Source organism: Agelaius tricolor, unplaced genomic scaffold, assembly GCF_023055355.1.
Source record: "Agelaius tricolor isolate 1412-34295 unplaced genomic scaffold, bAgeTri1.0.p SCAF_89, whole genome shotgun sequence".
Taxonomy (NCBI): Eukaryota; Metazoa; Chordata; class Aves; order Passeriformes; family Icteridae; genus Agelaius; species Agelaius tricolor.
Window position 1 is genome coordinate 504572 of NW_027269349.1, and position 26566 is coordinate 531137.

A 26566-nucleotide genomic window follows, 5' to 3' on the forward strand; every position below is an offset into this window, starting at 1 on the left:
TTTGTAAAATTACCTTCTTAGGCACTTCGAGTCCACTTTGAGCAAGGTGCAATACCAAAGAGTGTAGGGGGATACAGTATGGGTAAATGAAGGTGGTACAGAATGTAATCTTATCCCCTAAAGAGTTGCAGCTGGGTTAATTACTAAAGATTAGGAGCAGGCCTGATGTCAACAGGCCACACCTGCAGCCAATAAGAAGAGTGTTATAAAAGAGTGGATTGGTGAGAGTGGGAGTTAGTTGGCTACTGTAAGGGCAAGGAAGAGTTAGTGCTTAGAGGAGCTGCCTACAAGAAACATCAAGGAGGTATGAAACTCTACCAATATGCAACCCTTGTAATGATAATAGAACCTTTGTACTATAATGACAACAGAGAGGTGAGAATTCACCTCAGATCACCTGTCCATTTGCAGTGATGACCATCACTCATGGGAATAGCTCCTTGGGAGGCTTTTCCCGAGCAGCCCCTCTTCTCCCTCCCTAAGGATGCAAGGTGCCTTACACTGCGTGCTTCAACAGTGGCAGTAGGCTGGACAAAGTTGTAACAATGAGGAGAGTCCATAGTCGTGCTGGTTGCAGTTGAACAAAGCTGTTTCTGCTCAAAGCAGACCCCTGCCCGCAGTGTCCTGTGGGCCTTGTCTGGTTTACGCCCCAGGCCCGGCTCTAAAGCCACGTTCGATCTTCTCAGTACCAGCTGGGGACCCTGCAGGAGGTCTCGCCCTTGAAGTCGGATACTCGACACTCACATTTCAACATAGGTACAACCGCACCCCTTCTGTTCCCTCTCGGTGTCCGACGGGACGCCCCCTCAGGCGCGGTGCCCCCTCAGGCGCGGTGCCCCCTCAGGCGCGGTGCCCGTGCTCCCCTCAGCCGGAGCCCGCTCACCGCCCCGTCCCGCGCTGCCCGCACTCCCCACGCGGCGCTTCCTTCCGGGCGGCAGCACCGCCCCGGCGAGCAGCCATGGAGAGCGGCGCGGCGGGGCCGCTGCCCCTGAGCCGACTGGCCGGGCCGCTGCTCCGCAGGCTCAGCGAGCTGCTGGACCGCGCGGCGCCCGGCAAGGGCTGGCGGGAGCTGGCGCAGCGCGCGGGGAGCCGCGGCACGGTGCGGCTGAGGTGAGCGCGGGCGGCGGCGGGGCGCGTTTATCTCTCTAATCCCCTAAAACACTGAAAGTCCGCTCGGTAAGTGAAGGTATCACCACATAGTGAAGGTATCTCGCCCCCAGGTTTGCGTGGCACTGTGATTTAAGGAAGGAAACGTTGATGAATCTCTTTAGTGGAAATACGTAACCTTGTATTCTCTTTAGGTAGCTGTTATTATTTCTTTATTTGTGTTGATTGAATCGGCTATAATTGAAAGTGTGTGATGACAACGACACCAAAGTTGAATCCATAAAGTTTCAGACACAGTTACCTACACTGCACAGTCGGTGTGTTAGGCTGGGCTCCAGCAGTCGCTTGTTTACCACAACTTTAAAATCAGTTTCCTGTACTTTGAAGTCAAGAGTCTGACTCACTCTCTACGGCTTCTGAATTAGGCTCATGGAAATAAAAGGTGCTGTACTACTTTTTCTGCTGACACTTTAAAAGTGAAAAATAGAAGGTTTCTTAATACATTTGCTGAGCATTGTGAGGTATATGCATCTCTTTTACTATCCAACTCACTAATACTAGTTTCTGTCTGTGGAGGTGTCACTGAATAACATCTGAACTCCTGAAACTTGAAGAAAATGCTGCAAATATGTCCAAATCAGCTAGGAATTTCCCATCTCTATTTTTAAAAATCTTTTTATTTATCTACGAGTGATTGTTTACCCAGGTCCTTTCTGAGAAAAAGGTATTGAGAAGGTGTGTGCCGTGTCTTTCTCCCATTATTCCACAGCCCTCTGGACTTGGAGCAGTGCTCCCTCCAGGTGCTGGAGCCCGAAGGCAGTCCCAGCTGGAGTCTCCTGAAGCTGCTGGGGGATCGGGGCTGCACTGTGGTGGAGCTGGCGGAGTCCCTGCAGGCCCTGGAGCACACAGAGGCTCTCCGGTGTCTCAGCCATTCAGGTCAGCTCTGGCCTGTGCTTTCACTGCAGCCCTGGATTTTAGAGTGGCAACACTCAAGGTTGTAGCCCTCTAAAGTAACCAAAAACATATTTAGTGCTTGGATTCTGGTAGTTGGAATCCAGATGATTACCGAGGTTATTGGCTGATCTGATTCTGAGGTCAAATGTGAGCCAAGCCTTCATGCAGTGTTGTTGAAGACTTGGACTTGGCTGGGTGCTGTCATTCAGTTTACTGACTGGGCTTTGGTCTCCAGTGGATTTGGTTTTGGGACCATCCTGTAGCAAGATCTGGAATGGTTTAGGTTGAGAAAATAACTGCATCATATTGGAGTGGTGTTAGAGTTGCTCTCCTGGCAGTTAAGCTTTGAAGTAGAAAATTTGACCTTGCAGAAAACCCCAGCCCTGTGTTCTGCAGGACTCAGAGGCATAAAGCTGAAACCAAAGATTCAGCTCATAAGAGTGCATAAGGAATAGCAGGAAAATGTGCTCTGTTGGACTTAAACTCTGACTGCTTTGATTCCCTCAGGCTGGGCCTTAATTTGAACAGCTAAAAGAAATTGTTGGGAGTGAGAAAACATTTAAAACTGAGAATATCTTTCCAAAAAGGGATCTGTGATACCATGAGACATATTATTTCCTTTAAAATACATTAATTATATACTTTAAATCTTTTATGAGCTCCATTGAGTACTGATCAATTTGAGCATGGATTTTGTGTAGAGGAAGACAATTTTGAATGTCCTAGAGTAATATAACTAACTGGAACTGTGTGTATACACAGTACAAACAAATTGTTTTCAAGTATATTTAATGGCAGAAGTCTTCTGTGCTCCAAGGGCAATTTAAATGCAAATATAAATTATGGACTTGTATTTCTTCATAATTTTCCTATGTGTAAATTCTGTCTTAAAGGTGTAAAGATCGTTGTACAGCCAGACTCTCAAGCAGTGCTCTCTGGTCAGGTTGTCAAGTTGTGCTGCTGGGCAACAGGACACCCATTTGTGCAATACCAGTGGTTCAAGCAGGAAAGAGAGGTAAGAGTTCATAGAGAATACAGTGGTTTTAAATAGTGAAAATAAAATGATTTTGGATTGTCCTTTTTTTAAGACTCTTATTCACAATGAGAGAAGATTGCTGTATATACTCATAAAGTTTAAGAAATGCTGGATGATCCTACAAACATGCTAAAACAAAACCATGATTCCTTGTGTTCACACCACTTCATTCCTGGGGGCTGTGAATGTGGAATGGGGCAGAAAGGAAGCTGTAAGTTCAGTTGTCTCAGCCTACCAGTAAGTTTCGAGTAAGTGAAGGAGTTGAGGATGGTGTTAAGGACTTGGAAATAAATATTATAATGCTTGATCCTGGTTAAGATTAAACCAATTGAAATGGAAGGATTTTTGGTTCACCTGTGATGCAGGTTCCGCACGGTAATTCTCCAGAACTGGTTTTGAGTCCAGTGAGTGTAGAGGATTCTGGCTTTTACATCTGCCGAGTGAACAGTGAATCTTCTTTCACGTTCAGTCGGTGGGCGCGCCTTGAAGTTTGTGAGCTTCAGGATCCGCCTCATGGTGAGTGGCACAAACACCTTCTGAAAGTGCCTTCCTGCTTCCTCAAGGCACTTGGGTCCCTGTTGCTGTGCTTAGGTTGTTTCACACTTCCTTTTCTTGTTACTTCCTTTTCCTTTTTTAAGGGCTCTTAACAGGTTTGCCTGAAAACAAGTTGTGCATTTGTAATCAGCCTCAGCCACAAAACTTGACAGTGGGGGATGCTTTGGTACTAGAATGTGGAGCTGTTGGAAACCCAATTCCTCATTACCAATGGTTCAGAAATGGATTTCCTTTGGCAAATGGGAGCAAAAATGTCTACACAGTAAGTTACTGCAATGGGTCACACTTGGGAGCTGATGTTAACCACTTTGAGCTTACCACAGAAAGTTCCCTTGAAGAAAAAAATTTCTCCAGAACCTTGGTAACTTTTGATGAAGTGCTCACTTGGAAGTGCTGCTTTTAGTTTTTTACCTCTTTTTTGCCTGTGGGGCTTAGATGCAAGGCTTAAATACCTGATGCAGGCATTTTTTGGAGGTCTGTTGGGATGATTGTGGTGATGCTTGCATAGGTAACGTACGTGGATGTGGGACATCAAGGAACATACTGGTGTCATGTATTCAATGACCAGGAGGACGAAGACAGCAAGAAAGTAGAAGTCATTATAGGTAAGGAGTTCTTCTCTTTCATACAGGTCAGCTCCTTTGTCCATTTCTTCCACATCGCTAAAATTTATTTTTGAAGCTTTCAGTATTAAGACAAGCACATGCCTTCTATATTTTTAATTTATCCATTTGTTAAAATACTTGTGCTTGCATCCAGCAAATGGCATTTTAGAGTTTTGGGGTGTTATGGTAACCAGCACAGAATTGCTGTCCCTTTTTGGCCCTGCCAGCACGTATGTGGCTTGTTAGCAGATTGCTAGCTGATTTATGCTTTTTGACAACTAAAAACCACTTTAACCCTTGCTGGGGATACGAACTCTGTTACATGGAGTCCTTCAGCAATCAGGAGAGGTGAGATTGTTCATTTCAAGTAGAATGAATGAATTTCAGTGCCTGTGTATTTGCAGTGAATTGAAGAGGACTTCCTCATCACCTAAGAAATACCCTAGTGTAGTACTCCTGAGTTTCAGGAATCATTACTGTACAGTGTTATGGGCAATGCAAGTTTACACTGCTGTAAAGTGAGCCACATTGCACAGCAGCTTGACAGTGCCCTTTGTCTTCCACCTTGTGTGCTAACTCTCATAACTGAGAGCTCATCTTCCAATTTATTCCCCTCCTTAAAACACAAGGAAGGAAAGCTGTAGCAGTGGAGTGCACAGAAGGTAATGTAAACCTCTAATTTTAGTTTTAAAAATTGGTGATGGGAGTGACAGGTTGTTGAGTGTGTTGCTGAAAGGCATGTGTGGGTTTTTGGGCAAACCTGGGTTTAAAACACTGATGGATGATGCAGCAGTCCTTCTGCATGTGCTTCTCTCTTCTTTGCCTGGACACCATGATCTAGATCACACAGGAGAAAAAACAGGCTACTTCCTTCTTTTGTGGTATTCAAGTGATCTGGAGATTGCTTTGGTGGGGCTCGGGAGGCAACATCCTAGCAAGAAAATCTGGAGATACGGCAGGAACCTGGGTGATCTTAGAGAGCTGGCTAGGGCTAGTTCCAATGCCAGCTCCATGTCTGCAGAAGTGTTTCTAGCAACTTCCTTAGGATGATTTCTGTTCTCCTCTGCATTGTTGCAACAGGGAGGAGAAGTGTATTGTGACCCAAATGTTGGTACCATCCCTCCCTGGACTGCTGAGCATCTCAGAGTCTGCAGTATCTGCAGCACAGGGAATTGGGTACAATGGTGTGAGGCTGCTCCCAGAGAGCACTGCTGCTTCAGAGATGCTCATTTTCTTTTCCCTGCTTTCCAGTGTCCAGAATAAAGAGGTGAAACCCCTGGTAGTTTAGGATGTTTGAAGATTGTGTCTGAAGTCTTTCTGAATACACATGGCTTCCCAAAATCAGATTTTTTGCTCAGGATGTTGCTTTTTCAGCAGCCCTTCAAACATCTGTTCTTCAGTGGGATGATTTTGATACCTTGTTCCTTTTCCCCTCAACCTACTTGCATGCCTGTGGGATTGAGGTGTCCTAACTGTACCCCCTTTTGTTTTTACATTTACTGTACTGCAATGCTGTGTCTATCTAGCACAGCGTAATGTATTGCTGTAGGATTTTCTCTTCTCTTTGTGTGGAATAAACACAAAAGGTTTCATTTACACAAATGCAAAGTCAAAAGTATTTTAGAAATGTAGTTTGTTTTCTGTGTTCAGCTGTGTTTAATAATGGCATGGCACTTATGTTTTTACTAATAAAATGGGGTTTCTACTTCTTGTTTAAACTATTATTTTATTGGTGTTTTCCTTCACAGAAGATTTAAGTGATCTTCAGGAATCAGGTAAGTGATAAGTTTTGAAAAAAATTTAACTTGGCATCTTCACTTTATGTTACACTGAAGGCTTGCTGGGTTGCAGTATGAACTTTACAGTATTTGGATGTACCTGTAACTGAGAATTGAATAGGAGCTGGTATCACCTTAAGAGCAGCACAGCTTTCTAGTTCCAAGAGATTGAACTTGAAGCATATAGAGAATCATAGGGGTGCTGTTTGTAAAATAGCCCAAGGCTGCAAATATACATACACAGATACAAAGGGAATTATCTTTATTATCTGGGGTTTCTTAGGACACTCAGTTTTAGCACATTGCTGCTTTCTCAGATAATTAAAGTGAAAAAGATCTGAGGTGTCTGGCTATCGCTCATGTTGAGTGGCATATTTCTTCCAGTCATGTTGGAGTCAGCCAATGTGATTTGAAGCCTGTTAGGTGGTTAGTGTAGAAGTGTAGCTCCAGAGGGGATTATTCCTGATACAGTTTTCCCAAAACCTCAACTCCCAAAGATAGTTTCCTGGGTTAGATATCAAATACGTTTGTTTGCCCAGCCTCAGTTTCAACCACTGAAGGGGCTTCTCTGTCATGTTATCCAGGTGAGCCACTTTGGCACACTGCTTACTGTTTCTCTTGGGACAGCACTGGCTTTGCCACCCCTCTGTGAAGTACAGAATAAAATAATTTTCCCATTCAGATGGGAATCCCTGCAAAGCGTCTTCCACCTTGCATGTTGCATTTTGTTTGGAGAGGATGACCTGGTCAGTTGTCACTGAAAATGGCAGTTTGTGAGATTCAGCATCTATTCTTTCTTAATCTATAGAATTAGCTATTCACATCTTGTCAGGATTGTTTGCTGGAAGAGGGTAAAGGAAATCATCTAAACAAAAACAACAATACCAACAAAACACCCCCAAACCCCACCAAGAACAAAGTGGACTTTTTCTTGCTTTAAACTAGCAAAGTGTTAGAGAAAGCAGTGCTACTAGACTGTGGCTGTGGGGAAGATGGAGTTCATTTTCTGTAGTCACTGACTCACTGCTCTTTTCTTCTATTTCAAACAGACCCACAAGAAGAATCAAGTCACAGACCTGTGGGTAAGTAGTTTTGTACTGAAATGACTGTCTGCATTTGACATGTAGGATGCAGATTTTGCTGCTCCTGAGTATTGCTGCTACTGACACTGCCAGTGCAAGACCCATGGGGCAAATAGAGAGCTCCAGGGAGGGAGATCTGTGGATATTTGTGTAGTCCTTTTAGAATGCTTGTTTGCCCTTTCAGGAGTAAACTGTGCCAAGGGCACCCGTGTTTTTAGTGACCCTGTGAAGTGTTTGCAGCTTCTCATAGGGGCTGTTTCAGTTTACTGCTTCAGATTCCTTAGCCACTGCCGTAGCCAGTGTGTTCCTGCATTCCCTTGAACCCTTGGAGCCAGTGCTATTGGGATGATGTGATAGGAAGCACTGCTATCCTGTCTGCTAAGGAAATGCTGTCCTTGCAGCTCTCCCCGTTCTGTCCTGTGGATGCTTTGATCCTGAGCTGAAGCTCATAAAGAGATGGATAGCACATATCACATGAAGAATAGTTGCTGGGTTTTTAAATCACATTCTTAAATTTGCACTGTAGACTTGAGTGGTCAGGCATGTTGTCCTGTTGATACTTAACCAGATGGAAAGGCTGCTGGCCTCTGTCAGAATTTTATGGCTCCTTCAGGTTCATTAGTGGGAGGGGGAGTGTAAGTGTTCCCCTCTCACGCAGGTGAGTTTTTTCCTTCAGGCTGAAAAGAGAGTTGAGCTGTGTTGTTGATGTGGGATGACTTGTAAAATCAGAGAAAATATTGTGCCTGAAGTGAGATTGATACCCTTTCCACTTTGGAAAACCTTAAATTTAAAGGCGTTGAATCCATGGAATATATAAATGTGACCTGGTGTTTTTTTTCTCTGTGTGTCTTGGCAGCCACAGACAAGGTGGCTCTCTTAATAGGAAACATGAGCTACTGGAATCATCCCCAGCTCAAGGCTCCAATGGTAGATGTCTATGAATTGACCAGTTTGCTAAGGCAGCTGGATTTCAAAGTTGTATCTTTGCTGGATCTTACCGAGTCTGAGATGCGAAATGCAGTGGATGAATTTTTACTTCTCCTGGATGAAGGAGTTTATGGTAAGGACACGTAAATCCCTTCTGAAGTAGGTCCATTTTGTATGTATCGAGTAGCAAACATCTGGTATTTGCCTTGGCTAAACAACCTTCAGGGTAAATACGATGTATGTAGAACCAGAAGAATAAGTTAAAGGCACCCACCAGTATATCCTGACTTTGGTTAAAATGCTATTGTTCCTTTACTTTTAGACCAGATCAGATGTTTGAGCTTCATTCTTTAACCACACCTAAAACTGCAGTGCAGGCTTTTATTTTGTTTGATAGTACTTGCTTGCTTAGATTTGATTTTGGGGCACAAAACACAAGACAGAAGTGAGGGGAGAGCATGATGGAATTGATGTATGGAGAAAAAGCCTTGCATGGAAAAAGCCAAGAGTGATCTGGTTTGGAGTGTAAGAAAAGTTCTTACGTTTTCTGCTGACTGCCATTATTTTGTCTTTTTTCTAAGATTGTATTGTCTAAGATTGTATAGAAAACTCCTGAAAATGTTTAGGACAGAGAGCAGAATGTTTTCCCAGGTCCCTATTTATTGGATTGCAGAATTCCTGTAGTAAAAATCCTTTTGAGAAAACATTATTTGATCCCTTTTTGGAACACAAGGTCAGCTTATTTCTTAGCATGATTTTTTTTTACGGATGTGTTACCTGATGCTCTCTCTGTGCAGAACTGCCTGCTCTGACATTTGGGCATTTATATCTGAGCCAAAACCTGCCTGACACGAAGCCTCAGTCTGGCAGGAACATGAGGCTTTTGAGAGCAGTTTGCTTTTATTATTCCCTGGAAATAGATGGGCTTATCTATTTGGGTGAGCTTTGAGATTTTTGCACCTTCTCAATTTTTCTCCCTAATTGTGGACATGAATGTAGCAAATAAAGTACTGAAAGGCTTTAATTAATTTCTCAGCAGCACCATATGAAAGCTCTTACATGGCATATTTTTGCAGTTGTACTTTTCCAGCCAGTTGATACAAAAGGTAAGCAGAACAGTTTTTGGTGGTGTTTGGCAATAACTACTTCTGTTTAAAGGATTACTTTGTTCTTTCTGCATAGTGGCTATGAATGGCTTAAAGCCTATAAAAGATGCTGTCAGTGCACAAATAGGTAACGATTTATTGCCTTTTCTAGTGGGCATAGCTTCAAATAGAAGAGGCATAATGACTACTGCTGTTTAGTCCCTGCTACATATAAACCTGATGCTTACTAGGTTGTGTAATTCTGGCTTACTGCCAGGAAAGTGGCATTTCAGATGCTGGTCCTTAAGAGCAGGAGTAGTAAACAAAGTGATGATGACTGTCTCCTCTGCTGTCTTAGTCTGTGCTGTTCTAAATGTAGGTTGCAATTAACATTGTATTCCACACAGGGTAAAAGCACAGACCCATGTGTTTGAAAGGCTAAAAATATTTAGGCTGCTTTCTTTTTAAATGAGAGGGACTGAGGGAGGGAGGGAGGCAGATATCAGTTAAATGCTGACGTCTCTGAGGAACTTGAGCCTACTTAAAATTGTTGTGTGTGTCTCTGTTGAGGCCCTCCAAATATGTTTACTCCACTTACCCCAGGTATGTGCAGATTTATTTCTGATCTTGAGCTCAACGTATTAACTGTTGCAGGTACTTGGCACATAGCACAGTCATCTGCCAAGGATAGAAAAGGAATGTAGTCAGTCAGTCCAATTACTTACAGAATATATGCCCAGATACATAGAATCTTAAATATAACCCTGATTAAGTCCAGATCTGAGCTCTGGAAATCACATGAAGACTTTCTTTTTAGCCTAAGGCCTAGACACAAGGTTATGCAGTTGCACTTTATACCATTTTTAGGTCTCTTGCAGCTCGCCAGGCTCAGGTAGCCCTCATATTTTCATTTCTTGTAGCTACGTGTACTGAAAAGGTGAAAACATCTAGCATGCCCACCTCCATGAGCTAGTATGTTAGGGTGAGGCTTATTTTGGGTTTTATCTGAATCTGCCAGTGTTGTAGTGACTTAAATTTTTCAGCAAATGTTAGTAAGAATAACAACATAAGAATATGGTATCTCCAGCCAGCATAAATTGTCAGATTTCTGTTGACTTTTATTCAGCTGAGCACTATACTCTAATTGCAGATCTGACCCACAGACTGCTTTGACTAGGTAAATAAAAATTCTTTTTAGAAGGTGGAATTAGCATCATTAAGGAAAACCAGCACTGGGAATAGGCAATAGGAAAATTCAATTAAGTCATACAAGCCTCTGGTAACTGCATTTTATGACAGTAGAGATTATTGATTCTAAGATCATCTAATCTTCATGCAAATTTAAATGACTTTAATATTGGACATTTTTATTCATATAAGGAATGTCTAAGTCCTAGCTTGCAGTTCCCTTTCTCAGGGTTGAGAAAAACTTTCTTGTTTTATTGAAGATTCTAAATCTTAAAATGTTGTAGACTGTTGTGTAGTGACACATGAGGGACATGATGGCAGGATAATAATTTCTGGGTAGATAAGCATGCAAAGAGTTTGTTTAGTAGACCCAGAAGAGTCATGAGTCTGTGACTAGAAGATATAGCTGCAATCAACTGAACATGAGCTATTGGTAGTCGGTAATGAGGATGTGCTCTGGAGTCCTACCAAACTCTTCAGCATTATTTTTTTTTCTGTCTATAAGCTGCAGACTTAGTGCTGCTCAGAGCTTTGTAATTGTACATGTGGAGAAGATGTTTTATGGTTGGCACATTTCCTTGTTCCTGTCTGTGAATTACACGTAACAGGCTGCCTCTGTTAGAGGTCATAGCTATTAGAGCATTTTAAGAGTATTTAACTTGGTGTGTTTATGCAAATGTCTAACTGATTCTCTTGCATGTGTGATTTTTGTGCTTCTTTTAATATATTGTGTTGGTGTATTGTGGAGTTGATGTAATTGTGGCTTGGAGTGGCTTCAGTGATCTGCCTGGCCCGCAGTCAGCGCTGTGCATGATGGTTTTGACCCATTTTGAAATGGACAGAAGTCTCTGATGCCCTGCTCACTGTCGCACCTCTTTTGAATTCAGGTTTGTTGTACTATGCTGGCCATGGCTATGAAAACTATGGGAACAGTTTCATGGTTCCTGTTGATGCCCCAAACCCCTACTGCTCAGCAAACTGCCTGTGCGTGCAGAACATCCTGCGGCTGATGCAGGAGAAGCGGACGGGACTCAACGTCTTCCTGCTGGACATGTGTCGCAAAAGGTACCTCCTGCACCCCCAGGAGCTGAGCTGCCCTCAGCTCTCTGGGCTCCTCACAGAAAGCTGGGCCTCCTGCACATGAGAAGTCTTTAGGCTGAAAATTCACTGTACTGCAAGGTCCATGGTTCTGAGGATTCACAGCCTGCACGTGAGTGCTTTTAGCATCAGTAGGATTCACCCAGAGACTTCTGCCCATGGCCTTGGATAGAGATGTGAACCTGGTGGTTAGACTTTGTCCCCATGGGTACATACCTGCCTCCTGATTTCAATGACATTTATTTCTTCTGCTGTTTTTTAGACATTAAAAACAGACTGATCAGATAAAAGTAAAATTTGGCATCTTAAAGAAGAAACAGGACCCTTTCCCCTGGGATCATTATCCATCTTCTTCATTACAGGGAGGAAGGAAAGCCCTGCGATCAAAGGCATGTTAACTTAGCAGAAGGGCTCAAGTGAAGTGCTTGTTTTAGAATTCCTGAGAGCCATGGATTTTGCTTCTATACTGAGGATGTTGTATCTTTATTTAGAGGTTAAAAAACAACTGATTTATGGGATTTTTCTACACAAAGTACTGTGTTCTTTCCATGTTGAGAAACTATTATGATCAATTGAACTTGCACTTGAAATCAGCTCTTCAGTCAGCACTTCTGGCAATTGGTCTCTGAGGAATGTCTCATAACAGAAAGTTGCTGGCACTTCAGTATCTGTGGAGCCTCCAGACTTCTTTGCTAATGAAATGCCCATGACCCAATTCAGCTTCGCAATCTGCTGTCCAAATAGAAAATCCATCTACATAAGCCTTGTACTAACAGCACCATGTTTGGTGGGGAAAAGTTTTAAAAAACATGCCATTTTTGAAATAACCTAAAATGGGTGGATATCAGAATTGTGTTTTGCAGAGATTGCAGCCAAACTCTACTGGTTACTACAGCCTGCCCTTCTCTGGGTAATGCCTGGTGCCTCTGTCTTTACACTGCCCTCAGGCAGAGTGTTGATGGTGCTGACTTTTGTATTTGAGCAGTCAGGATCCATTACAGACTTGGAGGAGTGAAACAAATTACTGGTTCTGAACTCTCTCTGTTTTGTGTTTTGATTTTGTTACCATTACGAGTTCTCAAATTACTATTCTACTTTCTTGTGTTTCCATTTATTACAGAAATGAATACGATGACACGATTCTTATCTTGGATGCTCTGAAGGTTACGGCCAACATTGTTTTTGGATATGCAACGTAAGGAAGTTACTCTTCTGTGCCATGGAAATGACTGAGATTGTATAGCTGATCTTTTTCAGAATTGTGCTGTGGGCCAGTAACCTTGGTCACTTTTCAAGTGCAAAAACTGCTGAATAGAAGTAGTCAGGAGCTTAACTAAAATCATCAATAAGAAATTTAAGCTCCTCATATGAGCAGTTTGATGAACAGATCTAGTCTGTGATGTCATTTTTAAGAGAAACTTCCATCAGCTGCTTGCAAGGGGGCACAAAGAGCAGGTTGGCCTTGGACACAACTTGGTTTTCAAATTGTAGGGTTTCTTTCCCCATTCCCAGTATAATTTTACTCTTAATCCTGCAGGTTTTTCAGTGTTTTTTCCTTGACTGATGCTGATGATCTCACAGGTGCCAAGGAGCAGAAGCTTATGAAATTCAGCAGCTGGGGTTGGCCAATGGAATCTTCATGAAGTTCCTGAAGGACCGTTTGTTAGAAGACAAGAAGGTCACTGTTCTGCTTGATGAGGTTGCAGAAGGTGAACTCCAGCTCACTGCACTAACAGTCTCCTCAGTCTGCATTACTGAAAACAACTTTGTTTCAGTGTCTTTCCTCTCATGGTGAATGTGTTACACAAATTAAATCTTTCTTCTTGTGCTTTGTTCAGATAGCAGATGCTACTGGGCAGCATATGAACAACATTCCTGATGCTCAGCTTCTTTAATAGTGTTCACTTTTATACTTTCCTCTTCAGTGAACCTTATTTGTTCTGAGTATCTTTCTGCATGGAGCTTTGAATTGTCCATCCACAAAACTGCTCTTCTGTCATGTGGTGCCAGCTGCTTGTGGTATTCCAGTTGTTTGCATGTTCATTTAAACAATTAACATAATCCTACTTGCCTCAGGGTGCTATAGCAATGATAATGATTTGTTCTCTAAGTGCAGTAAAAAGAGCAGTGCACTGTGTTAATTTGCCTGGCTCAGTGATTGTATTTTTGATGGGAGAAGCACTGAAGTGAAAAGTGTGAAGGGAAAGCATGCTGCTTCTGTACAGACACCTGCTCCAAGCACAGAACAGTGTCAGACTGGTGTGTGCAGGTGCATCAGCCCAGCTCTGCCCTGGGGTTCAGCAGCCTGGGGCAGCTGCAGGTCACAGAGCTTTGTGTTCTGTTCAAGAGTGCAGGGAAAGATTGACTTGTCAGGCAGCGTGACAGGCACTAGGAGTATTCCCAGGTGCTGGGTGTCAGGGAGTACGCAGGCTCTGTGCAGACAGTGCCAGAGGAATGTTCCCATTAAGTGTTTCGTGGAAAAGGCTGTAGCCTGCTGGCTCCGTGGTTCTTGCTGTGCCTGTGCCACAAGAGTGCAGTGCTGGCTCATGGTCAGCTTGGTGGCCACTAGGTCCCCAAGCAGGTCCTTCCTTGCAGAGATCCTTCCCTGCAGATCTGTGTCCCAGTGAGTCAGGGCCCTTCGTGGGCCTCTGCAAGGGATTACTCCTGCTTGGGAGCAGAACTTGGTGCTCCCTGTTACTGGACTTGATGACATTCCTCTCTGCTCAATTCCACAGCCTGTCCAGGACCCTCCAAGAGCAGTACAGTCTTGCGGGGGATCAGCCACTCCTCTCAGTTTTTAATCATCTGCAAACTTTCCAAGTTTTGTTCTCTCTCCTGACACATAGGTCATTAGTGATGCTGTTAAATAATCAATATTGGACCCTTGTACCTAAACCTAAAATATTCCCCTTGCCCCCAGTTCTTTACAATAATCTCCTCTAATGGCATTACTCACATTCTTGAAATTAGCCACTCTAATTAGGACCTTACCCAGTCAGAGCTGTGATGCTGCTTGGACTGGCTCTGAGGAACAGGGGACAATGTTGGCCAGGCTGCATGCAGCCCCTCGGGGCTCTGCAGAGCTGCTTTGGCCTTCAGGAAGGAAGAGCTGAGCAAGGAGTGCCTGTAAAACTGCAGCTCTTGATGGATGTGCTGGCTCTGCCATAACCACAGTAACCACGCATTGCAGGAAGGTACTTAATTCAGTTGGAATTGCAGCAGCATTGATCTTGAAAGAACCTCTCTGCGTCTTGTTTTTAGATATGGGCAAGTGTCCCCTCACCAAAGGCAAGCAAGCCCTGGAGATCCGCAGCAGCTTGTCAGAGAAAAGGGCATTAACTGATCCTGTTCAGCAAAGCACATCTTCTGCAGAGTGCCTGGCACGGAACCTGCAGTGGGCCAAGGCTCATGGTACAGTACAGTCTGCTTTCAGATGATCCTGCTGCCATGATGGGAGGAGGGAGGGCATGCACTACTGAGTGGAAATGGAAGAAATTCAAGGCTATAGCTACATTTTCATTACTATGTTCAGTTGGAAGGTTTTGGGTTGGGGTTTACCCCTACATGAGATAGTAATGAACCAAGGTGACATGTAGAATTCATGTATATTCAGTATATTTAAGACCTCTCAGACCCTGGAGGGGAGACTTATGGGTTGTCTGTCTTCTGGGACAGTCTCCCAGAACTGCTTGTCTAGCAGTGACATTTGTAAGATGTCACTGATCTCCTTCTAAAGTCATCACCTGAAATAGCCAGGTGAACTGTATAGTAAATGTGCATGATGAAAAGAAGTTTTCCGTGCAGACAACTAAGAAAGCTAAAATAAGACTGAGATGAGTTCCAGGCTTCCTAGCCTTTTAAGAAGGCCAGTGGGGTTTAAGACCTGTTTTTACCTTTTTCACCTAAACCTGTTGGAGTACATCTTCAAATTTCTTTGACAGTTGGGGCAGAGGGTCAGGGATGGCATTTCTAAGACCCCTTGTCATATAGGAAGGCTCTCTCAGAGATGCAGATATTTATTTGATCCCAAGCACTTAATGCTTGTTTGTTAAATGATTGAAAAAGAAAAATGCATATGCTAAATTTATATATAGACTGTAACAATGTGTTATTTCTTGGCAGAGCTTCCAGAAAGTATGTCCCTTGAATTCCAGTGTGGTGTTCAGATTCAGTTGGGGTTTGCAGCTGAGTTCTCCAATGTCATGATAATCTATACACAGATAGTTAAGAAGCCCCCTGAAATCACAGCTTGCAGAGCCCACATCACAGACTTCCCACTCGTAAGTGCTTCCTGCTGCTGTCTCGTGGTCTTGCTCCACTGAAGTTGAAAATTTTCTGCTCCACCCATATCAAGTTGCATCTTGTATAATAAAATGGGTCTAAAATGCTCTAACTTCTCAAACTGAAAGAAATACTATTTTATGAACTACAAATTCTATATCATCAATTAAGTTTTTGTTTGTTTTTTTTTTTTTCTTGCAATAGGACTTGGATGTAGATCCTAAAGAGGCCAATAAAGGAACTCCTGAGGAAACTGGAAGCTATTTAGTATCAAAGGACCTTCCCAAACACTGCCTCTACACCAGGCTGAGTTCACTGCAAAAACTAAGGGTTAGTATATACTGTTCATTACGAATTTGCCCAGATAATTGACACTATTTATGTTGCTTTGCAGTTCTGTTGAGGGAGCTGTGTATTGTTAGCGTAGTAAGTTCTTTGGAGGGAAAGAATGGATAATAACACAGTTCAGCGACTTTAATTTTGGCTGAAAAGTAAAAGGCAGGGAATTGATGCATATGCAATCCTGAAACTGGTGTGCAAGGCCCTTTGTATTTTCCAGGCCCATGCTGAACTTGGCCAAGATGGTTATTTTTGTGCAGATCACCTATTGCATGCTCTGAGGTTGTTCCTATGCTTTTTAGGGGGAACATGTCCTGAAGCAGAGCTGCCTCTTACAAAGTCATTAGTAGGAGATGAAAGTGTTGTGTATCATCAGCCTGTGCTCCTGGGCACACAGTTTCTGGAAGGTTCTCTTCAGCAGACCGGGGCACTGCTAAGTGTCTCTGTATCTTTGTGTCATGAACATCTGTGCCAGACACAGCCTGGCATCTCTTCTTCAGTGCTTTTGGCAGTTGAGGTAACACAAGTGCTTCTGGAAATACAGACTGTTCAGTGAACAAGCAGTGACCAAAAGAGGACCTCAGGAAACAAGGCCTGCCCATTGTGTATCTCTAGCTCGTAAAGAGGTCACTCTGCTTCTCCAGGAGACTGGAGCCTCTCCAAGGGTTTCCTGTAGTGTTTATTTGCAGAGGAAGTATAACTTTTTCTCTCCCCTTCTTTCTGCTTTTACAGGAACATTTAATCTTCACTGTTTGCTTGCACTATGAGTATTCAGGAATAGAAGATACAATGGATGAAAGAAAGGAGATTAATGTTGGGAAGCCCCTTATTGCTAAATTAGGGCTTCACCCTGGATTCAAAACCCAGAACTGTCTCCAGACATGTTGCATGCCTGGTTATCCTTTTCATAATCCAGTAGAATTGAGTCCAGAGGCAGCTGAATACTACATCCCTAGTCATTGCCAACCCAATTCCTCTCCAGGTGTTTACCATCCAAACTGTGCTTGCTCAAACAGCATCACACAACCAGAGGCATGTTCCTGCAATAGAACTGCCAGGATGTTGGCTCCAAGACACGAAGTACAGCATTACTCACCCACTGTGGAAAAGCAGAATGTACCAGTAGAGACCACTGATGATACTGTTGAACTGGAATTCTTGCTCTCTGACAGCCTGAGCTTCTCTGAACAGCAATAGCTGGGATATGTTTGGATAGACCAGAGTGGTATCCTTGAACAGAGGGGCTTCCACACTGCCTCTCCATCTTCTGGAGTTTGGAGACTTCTGGACAAGGCCCTGGAGAGTCTAGAGTAGGTGCCGGGAATGAGGTTGTGATGAAAATTTTTCATACCTTAAGAGACAAAACTGGACCAATAGATTTAGGAATGAAAAATGCATTCTTTCTAATTTTTTTTCACCTACTATTTGTTGTTTGGTACAGAGAAAAGTCTGAACTGCTCCAAGTTTCCTATGCTGTTCTTTGGCCATCGTGCATTAGGATTGGTCACTGATGTTCCAGTGCCTGGGATGTAGCCAGAAAGCAGCTCTGAGTGCATGCTCCTCTCTGACTGCCACATGTCCGGTGTCTGGCAGCATCTGAGAGCACTAAGATCTGTACAAGGAACCCAAAACCTGAAGAGCCAGCAAATTGACATCACTTTTGTTTTTAAGAGAACCACAGATTATCAGAGGGAGCAAAGTCACAGAATCATACTGTGGTGGATTGTTTCTATTTTTTTTTTTTCTTTTACATAACACTCTTAAGATTTTTGCTGATCTGATACCTGATTTTTCATGTTCTGGAAGAACACTAACTGGAAAGATGAGGGCAAGTGCCTGCTCAGCAAGCAAGGTATTGTATGGTCAGTCTCACAGACATGCTGAGGGCTAAAACAAGAATCACAAGAAAAGTGATGTTTATTAGGTCATTAAAAGTCTTGATGCTTTGAAAATGCAAAAAATATTGGGGTGTAAGGAAACTAAAATCAAAGGGAGTTTTCTGACAGGGGTAGTAGCCTTTCCTGTACTGGTAATATTGAGAGGAAGAATTGCTTTAATTAAGATCCTCATCCTAAAAACAAGATAAGTGAATGTTATGGAGGCAGACAGGCCAGTTTCAATCTGCAGTGGAGAGTGCTGTGATCTGGTGGTCTGGCAATGTCCTGGTGTGGCCATAAAACTTTTGAGATGGGAATGTTAATGCTGCTTTAACTAAATCTGGTGATCTTCAGGTTGCTCTGTCCTGAAAGGTCAATATAGGTACATGGATATAGTTATTTCCAGGATGACAGCCATGCTTGAAGTAATCTGTACATGAGCTTGAATTTCTGTTTTCCTTCTGCAGGGTGTTAAGTAGCATCATACCTATTAATGAATGAGATCTACCTGCATTAACTATTCTGTGCAGTTGACTTCTAAATCAGATTATAGCTTGAGACATGGTCTAGGGGTGTACTACTTAGTTAATACTTTGTCACTTTCCTAGTTTGTATAAAAGCTTTTTATTTTTCTTACTGTGTAATAAATTGTTGTCCATAAAATTATGTACTATGTGCATATGTAATTGCTACATTCTTCTATGCCTTCCAGGCTGAAAAAGCCCAAAACTTTATTGAAACAAAACATGTAAGGAAAGAATTTCCTTTCCAGAAAAGAAGGGGAAATCTGAATCATGAGCTTCAGCTCAAGATATAGATCTGGGCCTCGGCTGACAGCCTTGCTCCTCGAAGCTCAACCCTTGCCTCTTGAGAGGTGCAAAGGCGGTTGATCTTTAATAAGTATCCTTGGACATATTTGTATATGCATGTATGTACTTGTGTGTGTGTGTGAATTGATTTAAATCCTCTCTGGGCAGTATAGTATGGATATTGCCATCTTAGATCTAGAATTAAATTCCTGCTGCACTTATAGGAATTGAATCATTTCACAAATGTTAAATAGTCAGCAGTTAGGTGGTGCCAAATTCTTCAGGCGTAAACCCCTGCCCAGCTCTGAACCCTGTGACTCAGCAGCAGGGCCTCTCTTAGCCTTTGGCATTCATGGTGCCTGTGTAAATCATTCTACATTGATTCTAGACAGATTTTCCTCTGTGTGCATCATCCATGTAGCAGTTACCAGAGTGAGCCCTGCCATTCAACCTCATCACCCTTTTGCACATTTACATTAAACCTGCTTTTGCTAATACCTTTTACAGAGTTCTCTAAGTGACCTAAATCACTCAGACTTGTCCAAATTGTATGACAAAAGTCTGCCTGTGGCAGTAGAGTGTGTAGAGGAGAACTTTATCTGTCTGAACCCTCGTTAAAAAGAGAATAGTGATGGAAAGGCATTTTCTCACTGCAGCACTGTCTTTAGGAAGTGCTCTAACTGTTTTAATTATTAGTGTTTAGAATTAAATACTCTGGTTCTTCAGTGCAAGCAGCACCCATTTCCTTCAGCCTAGCTCCAGGAAAGCACTTTAAGAGTTCAACCGGCATAAATTAACATTTCAATCTAAGTGGAATTGGTGGGATTAAAAGACATGCCTAAACCTAGGCAGTTGTTACTTGTGGTACGCTTTCTAAATCAAAGCCTCAGGGGTTTGTTTTTTCCCTACAGTGCAGTTATTTGGAGATAATTATTTTTTGCTGAAGTATCTGGTAGGCTAAATTACTTTGCCCTCTGCTATAGCACTGCTGTATGGTTTTGTATAACTCAAGTGTTTGTTACCTGGGTTTGGATGTTGAATACATTTAGAAGGAAGGTTTAAGGTAATCTATACAAACTTAGACTTCTCTGGCAAAAGAAGGGTTCATGTACTTCAGAAAGGCCAAGAAACTTCTTCCATTGTCCCTCACCACACTGCAGTAAGGTGGGAGTGCATTTACCTTCTGTACCTCCATAGAGCTGTGCAGGCTGACTGCTCTTGTTATCCTGAGAGTCCTGAAACTGCCTCTGGCTCAAAGACCATCTGCACCATGGAACTACTCAGCAGATTTCAGGGCTGGCGTTGCTGTCTCTGTAGTTACTGCCTTGGTTCATGCATCAACTACTTTTCCTCATTCTGTCAGCTAATTAGTAACTTTGGCAGCTTTCACATGCAGTAAGCTCCTGGGCTATGTTCACCTTGACATAGATTCCTCAGTACTGTAATGTGGGTATGTTTCAGTATTACTTCTTCCTTGCACAGAATTTTAGTTCAGGTACAGTAAGATCTCCTCACATTTTCGAGTGCAGCATTCTGAGCTCCAAGGTTTTTGCTGGGAATTGGAGATGGGTTTAAAGTATCAGGTGGAGGAGAGCAGGTTGGGAATTTGGTTTGTTGAGTTTTTTTAAAAGATTGATCATTTAGTAATTGCAGTAGTCTAGGAATGGAGTGGGGACACTTCCATGTTGTGGCATTTAGGCAGTTAGTAATTTCTAAGGTATGGCTGCAGCAATTTAGTCATAGCAGGCTTATTTTAAGAGCTAATGAGGAGAAGTGCTGTGTCCCATGCTTGTTGCTGCAGGCAGTGAGCAGGAGCCCCGGATCCCTGTGGGGGTGTGTTACCACAGCGACCAGCCTCCACATCTGCAGCGCATGTGGGAGGGAGCCACCAGGCCTCCCCATCTGCTCTTCAGACAGAATCTGCTGGCACCCTGCTTCCAGCTTTCAAAGCCACTTGCAATTAGGATGAAAAGTCTTCAACCTGCTATGCAAATTACTTCACTACACATAAGATCAAGCAGCTCTCAGATGCTTCCTGGGCTCTCTGATGACTTAACGTGGTGGTTATGATTTATTTCATCTCTCTAAATGTGCGCCAGCTCTGCTTCCCGACATCCTGTAAGAAGAGGGATTGACTGTGCGTGGCAGGACAGACTCCCCGAATACTCTGAGCTGGAAGGGACCTACAAGGATCATGGAGTCCAGCTCCTTGCTGTGCACAAGGCCATTCCCAAGAGTCACACCCTGTGCCTGAGAGCATTGTCCAAAGGCTCCTGGAGCTCTGGCAGCCTTGGGGCTGTGATCATTCCCTGGGGAGCCTGGTCAGTGTCCTACCACCCTCTGGGGGAAGAACCTTTTTCTAATACCTAACCTAAACCTAACCTAGACCTCCCCTGCCACAACTTCAGGCCATTCCCTTGGGTCCTGTCAACAGTCACCACGAAGAAGATATCAATGCCTACCTACAGAGGTAAGCACCTTTTCTGTGGGTTACCATCAGGCAGCCTGTCGGCAATTGCTCAGATTATTCCCCTCTGAAAGGGCTGTTTTTCAGAGCTGTTTAAAGCAGTCCCAGGAGCCTTCTCTGTTCACATCCTGTCTTCTTTGTGCCTGCCAGCTCTTTTTCTCTCTTTCCTCTTCTGCTGAATTCCAGCAGTATGCATGAGACCTGCCTTGCAGGACCGGGATTGGTCCAGAAATTTGTCAGGACTGCTTTGAGATATTCATAACATACCAAATCTGTATTTTTTTGGTCTGTAAGAAGCATAACAGTCTTTTAAGAAGCTACAGAGTCACTATAAAATACTAGTTTGCTGATTCTCAAAGCTTGTAGGCTTTGATTTATCCCTGCATCAGGGATATGCAGAAAATTGCTGCAGATTCTGGTTCAGTGTTGCACCTGCAAGAAAACACAATTTTGTAACACCCATTGGATTACTAGCCCTTATTTTAGTGGAAATAGTGGGTTTATTTGAATCAGAAAATAGCTGTGCTTCATGACAAGCTGTTTAGCCATGCTGGCAGGTGGAGAACTGCAGCTGTTTGCACCTCACTGCACCCCAGCACATAAATCAGAGGTGGGACTCATTACCACTGCAGAGCCTCCCTGCTAGTTCCTCTCTTGCTGTCTGCACTGGGATAATCCAGGTTTTAACAAGAGTACAACATGCTTTCCTGTGGTGGGATACACAGGAGCAAGCCACTTGCCAGCTGGGAGTGAGTTTTACTTGGAATTAGGTGTTTTACCCTCCACTCTGGTGTTACCTTGCCATCAGCATCTTCTTTCTTTTTCTGATCTGATGAGAAGAGCCACGTGCCCAGCAGGCCCTTAGTACCCTGCATGTGCTGGGACACCTCTACACCTCCCATCATCCTGTTCTATAAAACAATCCATGGGAACTCCTCACCTCTGCTGCTGGCAATCCAATAATCCCTTCTTTTCTTTATAAGCTCCGATAAACAAAAACCTTTTTTTTGTTGTTGTTTTGTGGAAACTGTAAGTTTCCACAACTGGAAAAGTTCTGTCTGATATCATGCAACAATTCTTAACAGAATATGATAGCAAAGAAGGATTAAACCCAGGTTTGTTACCTAAAGGTTCCCAAGATAAATAACTGCCCTTTCTCAAGTAATTTTGTTTACAGTTATTTTCCTTTTAGACTAATTAGTTAAGTACTTTCTTATTGCAATAGTCTTGATGCTAGACAATAGTTACAATACAGTCAATGTGTAGTTAATAACAGGGCTGTCTTGAGAATGGTATTAATAATGTTTTTCCTTATATTAGTTATCCTGAGTCACTGGTGACAGCAGCTTCTCAAGCTGGCAGATGGTGTCTCTGTAAGAAAACATGTTTTCTTGCCTTGCCCATCAGTTCATTCCCAGACTGAGCAAAGAGAACTCGGTGGTAGTAGCATCTGTTGATGGAATAGTTCCTGTTAAACTCCATCTGCCTGCCAGCTCTAGGATGTTCAAACTGTGGTGTATATATAAGGTACAAAAGGTATTATTAGAATTCTGATGTATCACAAACTAGAGTGGGTTTAGTTATGTAAGATGGACATTTTTGGACAGCTCTAAGAAGTAATAAAAAAAAAAATCTCATTAGTAGAGAGATGATGCTCAGCAGTTACTTTTTCAGCCTGCATTATTATTTGCACCCATGCAGTGCAAGATGGAGATTTTTGACTGATCTGAAGCCAAGCCAGTTCTCGCATGGTGGCTGTGTGGGAGCCTAACTTCTGAAGCAGAGGTTTCAGAGCTGAAAGGACAAGGAGAAAAGATCCCTGGGGCTGGAAGGGAGGATGACCCCTCCCAGACAACGTGAGCCTGTAATTTGGCCAGGCAGGTGCAGGCAGGCCCAGCAGTGTCACTAGTGACAGCAGCAGGTGCCTTGCTGTTGGCTGCTGGTGGCCCCTGCACTGCGTGGGAAGCCCAGGCTCAAGCACAGCAGCTGGGGGAACCCCTGTGTGCCCCCACAGCTCGTGTCCCACAGGGAGCCGTGCTCTGTCACTGGGGGACCCTTCCAGGCAGGGGCTGCAGGCTGGAGCTGTAGCTGCTGCAGCTGTTTGTTCACATGAAACAAGTCAAGAGCCTGCCCACCTGTACTGCAGAGGGGAAAGCCATCAGGGACTAATGGCTAATCTGGCTGATGGAACTAAGCAGGGGCTGCTGCTGAGCAGTGAAACCCTTGGGGCTGGATGCTGCTCTGGTGGCTCTCCCCTCCTCTGTACCCAAGACTTTTATGGCAGCAGACAGGAACATGGGAAGTAGTGTTGTTACACAAACGAAATAGAATTTGTATAATCCTGACTCATCTTCGGTAGGTGGGGATGAATCAGATGTCCTTTTTCCAGCAGGAGATGCCAAGGACCAGCATGGAAAATATGAGTGCTTGAAAGACTCCCTGGCCATGCTGGCCACAAACCAGCAAGGCGCCTTGATTTTAACTTTGCTTTCATTGTAGGAAGATCATCACAGGCAGCTTGGAATCAGGAACCACAGCCAGGATGAGCTGCTGCTGCCACCCTCATCTGTGAGGACAGCATTTCCTGAAGTAAACAGAGGAAAAGTGGCAGAAAAATCACTCTTGGGTTCCTCCTTCTTTTATTATGTGCTTCCAGAGAAGGCTCTGGAAAGGCAGAATTGCAAGCACAGCTGCTGCTGGTCCCAAGCAGCTGTGTCCCCGTCCTGCAGAGGGGCAGCACCTCTTGTGTCACACAGCACCATCCCAGCGCCTCTCCCCAGCTGTGCAGGTGGCAGCCCCGAGGAACCAGCAGGAAGGCTGCCAAGCTGTGTGATTTGGGATGGATTTCTCAAGCAGCTATGCACTGTCTCCCACTTCCTAAGGCCCTCCCAAAGCAAGGGTGCAGCTGTGCCTGTTGTGTCTGTTCTCCCAGACACAGAACCCACTTGGATTCTGGAATACAGTGTCTTCTCTCACTTCTCTGTCTCCTCTTCCAAGAAAGAAGTGCGTGGAGCACACAGATGATGTCTGGCCCTGCTCGTGCCCATAAGTCATGGCAGCAGTTGTCACACCTTGCAGGACAACATAGGTAAACTGCTGGCAGTTTCTGTCCTCTGCTTCCCTGGTTGAAGCGATGTATTGGGTAGTTTGGTGGGATATATACTCAGCTATACTAAGATTTTCTGAGAAAATTGTATTAGATAACGTCTAGACCAAATGTAAGTTTTACAGCAACACTTGCTCTCTTGGTGTGGTTTGTGGGATCACTGCATGGGCATTACTCATCTCCCACACCGTGTTCAGGTTCAGCGCTCTCCGTTTGCTGGGTAAATGCACGGAACACACAGCACAGGAGCTGTTGATGGCACCATCTGCAAAAGCCTAATGGCTCATTCATTAAGCAGTGGGAACCGGCACCGCCACAGTCTAGTCAGATATTGTATGATGAATAATTCAGAAATAATCCTCGTATACTTGAATAAATATAAGAAGGAAGAAGGAAAAAGCCCTGTACATATGGCACATATGGGAACAAAACAGGCATTCTTCAATGTGCCAGGCTGCTGAGCTCTGTGGTACTGATGTTAATCACGCAGGTGGCTAATTCCTGATGAGGAACTGACTGAGGGGTTCTGGCCCAGCACTCGGAACATGTTCGTAAGTGGAAAAGAGAACAGTGTCATGGAAAATCCAAAAATCCATCAGCCTTGCATTCTGCAATATGCCTGTGGTTGTGTTGTGTTGTGTAAGCAGGTTGGGGACTGAGTTTGGGAGGTCTGGCCTGAGGCTGTGCTCTGTACTGCTGGAAAGATGACTGTGATCAGGTGTGTGCTGTCCCTCAGCAGCTCCTGCCTGCACATCCTGAGCTGCTGCTCTGGCCAAAGCACTGGTGTGATGCACTCAGCACTGAGTGCTCAGGGAGCCTCAGGGTGCTACATGCTGTATACATGGAGTATACAGACATAAAGTATTAGGGTACATAGTTTTTCACCAGAGCCTGTAGTGACAGGGCAAGGGATTTAAATTTTTTAAGTTTTAAATTGACAAGAGGGCAGGACTAGATTGGAAATAAGGAGGAAATTCTTCCCTGTCAGGGGAGTGAGACGCTGGCAGATTGCCCAGTGGAGCTGTGGCTGCCCTGCCTCTGGGGAGCAGTCAATTTTCTGCTGCTGCTACTCTGGGAGTAGTCAATTTCTCCAAAAACGGTAGTCCTGTGCAGAAGAAATGCCTTCCCAGCTTTTGACAATCATCAAGTTATACAGGCTTTTCTATTTCATTTTTCATATCTAGAAATGCTTGGGCTGAAGGCATGCTTTTGCCAACAGATGTAACCCTGTGACAGTGCCTTCAGCTGTCTGCCTTGAACACCAGTGTCACCACTTGGCAGCTTGGGGATGAGGCAGCAAGTGCTGTGGGCATATGGCCTGTGTACCAGGCCTGCTCGTGTGCAACACTGAGGCTCATCTATGTGCAGATTTGGAGCAAAGCCCTTTATTTCCCACTGGGAATACACTTCATACTATAGTTCATATGTAGGTGAGTGTCTGAGGGGTGTTGTTCTGCTCTTGCCTGTTCAGAGGAGCTGGGAGCTCACAGCACAGTGTTACCTCATACGTCATACCTCATACAGATGGAAAAACTGAGCTATTGACTGCAACTCCTCACAAGCAGAACTGTTTTAATGATCCATGATCCTCACTAACCAACTCTGATTTCTTTGGATAATGTTTTGTTTGCTCTGGTTAACAGCCAGAAAAAAGGTAGAATTAGGCCCTGACAAATCCTCTTGGCTTTGTATTATATCTAAACATCAGCATCTCTTTTACAGATGATTAAAAATGGGAGTCTGTTGTTGTTCAAGACATTGCAGTATTTGGGCCTTTACAGTATTTAACATCTTGAGAGTCATTAGGGTTTCTCACTCTTCATGCTCCTTGGGCATTGCAAATGTTCACGCTGTAGTGAAAGATTCTCTCCTTACAGATGGATAGCATGAGTTGCCATCTTCCATGAACATATTCTCTAGATCTGGGGGAAACTGCCTGTTGCAGAGATGTTTCTCAGTTCTGGACAGTGTTTGTACATTTCTCCCTACCAAAGTCCTTATCTCCTATGAGATGGCCTTTTTTAAAAAAAAAAACTTGTAATTTTAAAAAGCAGTCCTGGGGGTTTTAGTCCAAAATGTAATGGAAGATATATTTTAATGACCAGGAAAGGAAAATGATTTTTTTTCCCCAAGAAAATACCTAGAGATTAGTGATAGGAACATTTGAAAAGGGGAAATTTAATTGTAAGCTGGTCTTTAAATATTGAATGTTTAAATATATGTGGTTAAAGGAAAGTGATAAAAAGAAAAATAAAAGTATTCTAAAACAAGA

General features: G+C 43.6%; 2 protein-coding genes across 4 annotated transcripts in view; both read left to right on the forward strand.

Moving 5' to 3' along the window:
* The first annotated feature begins 948 nt into the window (after positions 1-948).
* On the forward strand, positions 949-18578 carry MALT1 (MALT1 paracaspase). 3 transcript variants are annotated; one of them, XM_071418684.1, is made up of 18 exons: positions 949-1110; positions 1877-2043; positions 2955-3076; positions 3463-3613; positions 3736-3914; positions 4161-4257; positions 4887-4919; positions 6006-6032; positions 7085-7117; positions 7974-8177; positions 9121-9150; positions 11205-11382; positions 12536-12610; positions 12997-13124; positions 14677-14826; positions 15538-15695; positions 15901-16026; positions 16768-18578. In XM_071418684.1, the coding sequence occupies exons 1-18, from the start codon at positions 959-961 to the stop codon at positions 17230-17232; spliced, it is 2475 nt and encodes an 824-aa protein (XP_071274785.1). In that variant the 5' UTR covers positions 949-958; the 3' UTR covers positions 17233-18578. The 3 variants fall into 3 exon arrangements, with proteins under 3 accessions (XP_071274785.1, XP_071274786.1, XP_071274787.1); XM_071418685.1 differs by lacking the exon at positions 9121-9150; XM_071418686.1 differs by lacking the exon at positions 4887-4919.
* Positions 18579-20635: 2057 nt separating this feature from the next.
* ZNF532 (zinc finger protein 532) overlaps positions 20636-26566 on the forward strand; it is a 41035-nt gene continuing 35104 nt past the window's right edge. Inside the window, exon 1 of the mRNA XM_071418712.1 lies at positions 20636-21191. The gene's annotated coding sequence lies outside the window, so the exon portion shown is untranslated. The remainder of the gene's footprint in view (positions 21192-26566) is intronic.